The 7,326-nt window shown below is 39.7% G+C and overlaps 1 protein-coding gene across 1 annotated transcript; it reads left to right on the top strand.

Annotated features, from left to right (window-relative positions):
* The first annotated feature begins 4,782 nt into the window (after positions 1-4,782).
* Positions 4,783-6,003, top strand: LOC143570741 (senescence-specific cysteine protease SAG39-like). Its single transcript, XM_077056315.1, has 2 exons — positions 4,783-5,253; positions 5,342-6,003. Exons 1-2 carry the CDS (start codon positions 4,815-4,817, stop codon positions 5,932-5,934), a joined length of 1,032 nt encoding a protein of 343 aa, XP_076912430.1. The 5' UTR covers positions 4,783-4,814; the 3' UTR covers positions 5,935-6,003.
* The last annotated feature ends 1,323 nt before the right edge of the window (positions 6,004-7,326 follow it).

Raw genomic sequence — 7,326 nt, 5'->3', positions numbered from 1 at the left:
CGTTGAAGATACAAGACTTGTTCGTTGACTTTGCTTGCTTTAGGACATTTGACTTCCGTTTCTCATCAATCATTTCACTTTCCGGGTAAGTTGTAAACTGTAAAATCGTTCATACATATTCCCTAGTCGATAACCTTCAATCAATTTCTGAGATTGAAGGGTATTGACTGGTCAATTGCTTTAAAACCCGATAAAGGGTAAAACAGTCAACAACTTTGACTTATATTTTCTCATACTTCTGGCCGGATTCAACGTTCGGCCAGAAGACTTTTATTCTCTAAACGAAATTTTAAGGCTACTGACCAAAACCCGACTTCCGAATCTCTATTCGGATTTTGGTCAGTACTGGCTCGCTTAAACTTTTAATTCAACATAACTAGAGTTCTACCCATCCGTTTGGATTGATTCCAGAGGCATTAAGTTCGTTTTTATTTATAGTTTCATATCTCAAATTTTCAGGTTCCGATCATTAATCTCATTTGACGCGTAGCGGACGATTCTCTTATTCGTTAACTCGTTTATCGTATTTATTAATCACTTGCCTTCCATCTAAGGTGAGTTTTATCATTCCTCTATTTTACTTAATTTTCTAAATGTTTTAGGGACATATGCGTATATCGTACTATACATACATATATATATATATATATATATCAAAAATAACAAACGTGTAATTGTGTGTGATTAATCAAATCTACTTATTATATGCTTATTTGTCTTTGTATTCAATCGTTTGACATATCCCCTTGGAGAGGGTTCTCATTGACCACCGCCCGATTCCTTTAGCAATGGTTTAGTCGACAACTTATTTGCTTATGGTTTGATTTCATTACCGCATTTATTACGTTTTGCTTATTTATTATATTAACATTATTTTTGGTAACAAAATTGGTGATAAACTCACTCAACATGTTTGTTGACAAAACTCCATTTACTACGCATATGCAAGTTGCTTGTATTGAAGACTGAAGTTTGGACATTTAGAAAGACCTTAGGGTTATAATGAAGACAAACATGGATTTAAACTTGTTATATTTATTTTTTGAATTGTTTTGTTATATTTGGATATTGTGTGTATTATTTGAACAAAATAATTAATTAGATATTGTCATTTATATTTATGATAGTATCTTCGAGCTGTGAGCAATCAGATCACGCTCCGGCATTTCCGCCTTAGGTTGGGTGTGAAAATTGGCACCACCGACTTGGTCACCCGAGACAAGATTTATTGAATTCTCTTAAACGTTCTTGTTCTATTATTTATAAGACAATGAATAAAAATGTTTGTTCTTCACGTGTGTTTGGTAAAAGTACCCGTTTACCGTATGTTGATTCTAATAATTACACACATTTTCCCTTTGATATTATGCATGGTGATTCATGGACATCACCCATTTTAGTGCCAGCGGTCATCGATATTATATATTATTTTTGGATGATCACACCAATTTTTTGTGGACCTATCCCCTCCCCAAGAAATCTCAAGTCTATTTGGTTTTCTGTACCTTCTATAGACTAATCGAAACACAATTTGAGCGTAAAATAAAAACCCTACAGTGTGACAACGGTAACGAGTATGTTAACAACCCGTTTAAACAATTTTCTGCCGCCAATGGCATGCTCTTTCGCCTTTCGTGTCCACACACGTCATCCCAAAATGGCAAGGCGGAGCGTAAAATTCACTCAATCAACAATATTATCTGTGCCTTGTTAACCCATGCTTCTCTTCCACCCCACTTTTGGCCCCATGCCCTCGACATGGCCACCTACATCATGAATATCCTATCTAGCAAACTCTTAAATTATTCCAACCCCACTCAACTTCTCTATAACTGTTCACCACTTCATGACCACCTTCGAGTCTTCGGTTGTTTATGTTACCCCTTAACTCCTTCCATTCATAAACTTGAAAATAGGTCCACACCCTATGTCTTTCTTGGATACCCCTCCAAGCACCGGGGGTATAAATGTCTTAATCTTTAAATCAATCAAATAATTATATCACACCACGTTGTTTTATATGAAACAATATTTCTGTTTGCCAATAATAGCACACAATCCCTATCTTATGAATTTTGATCAACATCCACTCATCCTCTAATTTGGTCCCACATTGACCTGAGCCCCTCTACACCATCCACCTCCCTTTCCACACAACCCACACAAACGCATCCACTTCACCTTCGTCCTGTGAGCCCAATCTCGTCCCATCTCATCCTACCACTCCAGCCCACTCATCCTCCCACACAATCTCCCTTAGCCCACCTCACAATCCAATTACCTCACCACTTCACAATACTAATTCAAAACAAACACAACCACCTACCTTCGAACCTACTATCTCACTCGATCCCACCTCTCATGTCCAAATTATGAACCTATCTCACATTCCACCACCCACTGTTACAACCCCCGCCTCTACCCATCCACCCACCTCGACCACTATATCACTACTACCACCTATTCGCACCATGTGTACTTCCGGCATGGATAGAATCTCCAAACCAAAACGTTTCCTTAATCTCCACACGTCCACCATCATGCCCATCCCTAAAAACCCAATCCACGCCTTATCCATACCAAAATGGTCGAACGCCATGACTAACGAGTTTAATGCTCTTATTAAAAATGAGACTTGGGAATTGGTCCCTCGCCAACCATATATGAACATTATACGTAGCATGTGGCAATTTAAACATAAATTGCATTCGGATGATAGTTTGGAAAGGTGCAAAGCTCTACTAGTTCGTGAAGGGCGCTTACAACAGGTGGGCGTGGGCTGTGGGGAAACTTTCAGTCCCATAGTCAAACCCACCATGATTCGCACAGTTTTATCTATCACCCTTTCTAAATCGTGGTCGGTACATCAGTTGGACGTTACCAATGCGTTCTTGCATGGCAAGCTACATGAAACTGCTTATATGTATCAGCTCGTGGGTTTCCGTGACATTTCCCAACCATGTATGCTCTCTAAAGAAGTCTCTTTATGGCCTTAAGCAATCCCCTAGAGCGTGGTACCAACGATTCACTGACTACGTGCTCACGTTGGGTTTTACAAAAAGTCGGTGTGATACATCTCTTTTCAAATTCCAAAAAGGGAATCAAACCGCTTACATGCTACTGTATGTAGATGACATAGTTATAATCACATCCACTGATTCACTTCGACAACGCCTCATGCATTGTCTTTCCACGGAGTTGCCCATGAAAGATCTTAGGTCGTTAAGTTACTTCTTGGGGATATCGGTTCACCGAACAGGGGATATTATGTTTCTACATCAAAAAAATGTATGCAAAGGACATCATAAAGCGAGTTGGTATGGAAACTTGCAAACCGGTTGCCACTCCGGTTGACACACATTCTATACTGAGTGTAACTTCGGGAGACTTGTTTGATAATCTGACTTTGTACAGTAGTATCGCGGGAGCACTAAAATATTTAACTTTCACACGACCCGACATAACGTATGCTGTACAGCAGGTTTGCATGCATATGCATGCACCTCGATCCGATCATTGGGACGCATTGAAACAGATTCTTTGTTACATTCAAGGGACATGTGACTATGGCCTCACTCTTGGTCCCTCCTCCACTCCTTCATTACTCGCTTATACAAATGCTGATTGGGCAGGTTATCCGGACACCCATCGCTCTACGTCGGGCTACTGTGTGTACTTCAGGAATAGCCTCATTTCTTGGTCTTCAAAGCGGCAAGCCATCATCTCCCGGTCTAGTGCCACAGCCAAGTATCGTGGTGTTGCGAATGTTGTAGCTGAAATTTGCTGGCTCCGAAACCTCCTTCTTGAACTTCATCATCCCCTCTCCCTTGCCACACTTATATATTGTGACAATGTGAGCGCTATTTATTTAACGGGCAATCCCGTTCAGCACCAGCGTAGAAAACATATTGAACTCGACATTCACTTCGTGCGTGAGTAGGTTCAGCGGGGACGCGTTCGGGTCTTACATGTTCCATCACGGTACCAGGTTGCGGATATCTTCACGAACGGCTTACCGCGTGCACTCTTTAAAGACTTTCGTTCCAATCTAAGCATACGGTCCCCTCCCGCTTCGACTGCGGGGGTATAATAGAATGGAAATCATATCAGTCAAATGCATAGATTATTCTCTAGTTAAATATAAAATACTAGGCCAAAAATAGTTGGCAATGTAATTATTTAACCAACGCTTGTAATGAAAATATGGCAAGGGATTGTGATCATTCTTTCATAAATATCCATCCAAAATGACACAAGTGAGGATCAAAATTTGGTCTCCACTGAAGAACCTAGGTCTTCCTTCCACTTAGCCACAAATAGGAGATATTCAATTTATTTCCTAATTGCAATATTGTATTTAGTATATAAGTAAATACAGTAATAACTATGATTAATATGTCCTTTAAAAATACTTTACCTTAATAGTAATATATATTTTTTGATTTAAAAAACATAAAAAAGAAAAAGGCTTGTATTACTGGCTAGGGTTGTTTTAGTTGTGTTTAATTACATATTAAGATGAAGATGTGGAGACAAGACATAATTCAAAAACAACATCACAATCAAATAATCAGTCATATGAACGTTAAAGAAACCCTATGATCATTACAACCAAGAGAATGAAAAAAACAAATGAAGGTTCACTTGTTTTGGCAGGAAAGGAACGTTGCCTTGCCATGCCATGATGCCAACCTCAACATTTTCCACATATTCATACTCTATATATACAGACCACATTCCTAAATTGGAGAGTACCTCCACATCCACCAACGTATTAAGAATCATAGTCCTCTTCTCGGCAACAAAAGAAAAACATGGGTTTGTCGCATAATACATTAATCATAGTAGCAACAATGCTTGTTTTTTGTATGTGGGGAGGGCATGTCACATCTCGAACACTAAATGATCAAGAGAATATGATACAAAGGCACGAACAATGGATGGCTCGTTATGGACGTGTGTATAAAGATGATTTGGAGAAAGAAACACGTTTCAAGGTATTCAAGAATAATGTTGCGTACATAGAAGCATTCAACAATGCTAGCAACCATGCTTACAAGTTGAGTGTCAATGAATTTGCAGACCAAACAAACCACGAGTTTAAGGCTATTCGTAACGGGTTCAAGTTTCCATCTACACCAAGATCAGGTCAAACCACGCCATTCAGGTATGAAAACGTGACCACGGTTCCGTCTAGCATTGACTGGAGGAAGAAAGGAGCCGTTACCCCGATCAAGGATCAAGGTCAATGCGGTAAGCCCACCACAAATTCCAAATTTAAAACACTTTTTTTTGTTACACTTTATGTTTTTTTAAGTATTATATGTTTTAAAATCAACAGGGAGTTGTTGGGCATTTTCAACAATTGCTGCTACCGAAGGAATTACAGGAATAACCACAGGGAAATTGATTTCACTGTCTGAGCAAGAACTTATGGATTGTGACAGGAGTGGTGAAGACCAAGGGTGTGAAGGGGGATACATGGATGATGGGTTTGAATTTATTGTTAAAAACAAAGGGATCAACACGGAGGCTGCGTATCCTTACAAAGCAGTAGATGCCACTTGCAATACAAAGAAAGAAGGGGTTGCTGCAGCCAAGATCACCGGACATGAGGATGTGCCCGTCAATAGTGAGTCAGCACTGCTGAAGGCTGTGGCTATGCAGCCTGTTTCGGTTGCCATTGATGCTGGGGAGTCTGACTTTCAGTTTTACTCAAGTGGTGTTTTTAACGGAAGTTGTGGTACTGAACTGGACCATGGGGTTACTGCTGTTGGGTATGGAACCAGTGACGAGGGCATCAAATACTGGCTCGTGAAGAACTCATGGGGTACAGTTTGGGGTGAAGAAGGTTACATTAGGATGCAGAGAGATGTTGAAGCTAAGGAAGGGTTGTGTGGTATTGCTATGATGGCTTCTTATCCAACTGCTTGATACTTGTTAATATAATTATACATGTGCCCAAAGCAAGATGTTGAATATATGCAACTCGTCCCCTTTCATCATAATGTAGTCATGTACATATGTTTTCTGTTATGAAATACTAATATGTCTAAAAAACATCAAATTACCGAGGAATAGCTAAATTGGAATAGTTTATGCACATCATTAGTTACAGTTACAAGCACCTATTCACATCAAACCTGTTCAAAAAGCTCGAATAAAGTTAGCTGAAAAAAACTTGATTTCAAACGGCCTGAGCCGCGTCGGCCCATTTTTGTAACCGAGCCGAGCTCGGCTCGTTGGCTCGTTTAACTTCAGGCTCGAGATGAGCCGAGTTGCCTCGTTTAACTTCGATCTCGAACCCATGCTGGCTCGACTCAGCTCAACTCGTTAAAACCATTACACAGTACGCATTAGTATAATCACACAAACATTCTAGATTAGACTAAGGTTTAAACACGACATTGTTTGCATAAAAACATGACACGGCGTGGCCTACGCCAACCTTGGTGTAGTACTCTACGCCGTCCGACGCATGCGGTAGCGTACGTAGCCCAGAAAACGAATGGTGTGGCATAACCATGCCGGAATAAGCTACACTCGTATTGGTGTAGCCAAGGGCGAAGCTTTATAGTGACCAGGGTGACCCCGATCACTGCCGTTTTTTCGGCTAATAGGTAAATTTCACGTTTTTTGTCCGAAAATTTTTATAGGTATTAAGCGTGGTCACCCCGAGGTATTTCTCCAAAAAGCTACCGGTCGCCACTGAACTTTTTTTTTATAATGTCCAATCGTTTGATTTATATATATATATATATATGTGTGTGTGTGTGTGTATATATGTATAAAACCTCGCATTTTTATAAACAAATACTAGTCGAATACTAAAAGCTTTGTTTTTATAAAACTCATTGAAGGGGGCTATTAATACTAGTCGAATAATGATATACTTGTTTAAACAAAAAAAAAAGGATTTTTATGGGGTTAAGGTTTAGAAACCATCTACCATTCATTCGGTTCATAACTCAAAGTCACTGCATTACCGAGTCACTGGAGACCACTGTCCACCACTAAGCACACACCGTCGTCCGCCATTGTCGCCCACCATCCTGGAGACCACTAGCCACCACACACAGGACAACACCTTCAACCTTGGAGACACCACACACGCTGCAACATTGAGTAACCGCACCATTCCTCTCGTATTATCATAAATATTTTAGGTCTTTGTTGGTTAAAAAAATTATCTAGTTTTTATTATTATTATTATTTATTATAAGAACAATCAATTCAGATGAATGAAGAAAAATTAGATATTTGGATATCATATTGTTTGACCTAGCCCAAACCAGATCGGCGACCCGAACCGAAAATTTTTAGGTC

Source organism: Bidens hawaiensis, unplaced genomic scaffold, assembly GCF_021521415.1.
Source record: "Bidens hawaiensis isolate Kalapana, Puna unplaced genomic scaffold, B.hawaiensis_p1.1 tig00025023_1, whole genome shotgun sequence".
Lineage (NCBI taxonomy): Eukaryota > Viridiplantae > Streptophyta > Magnoliopsida > Asterales > Asteraceae > Bidens > Bidens hawaiensis.
Note: the sequence above shows the minus strand (reverse complement) of the source record. Positions and strands in the feature narration are given on the sequence as shown.

Excerpts from the sequence above, each read along its gene's own strand:
- LOC143570741 (XM_077056315.1), top strand. The coding sequence starts at position 4,815 with ATGGGTTTGTCGCATAATACATTAATCATAGTAGCAACAATGCTTGTT. Across the intron at positions 5,254-5,341 it reads CAAGGATCAAGGTCAATGCG|GGAGTTGTTGGGCATTTTCA; the intron begins GTAAGCCCACCA and ends TAAAATCAACAG.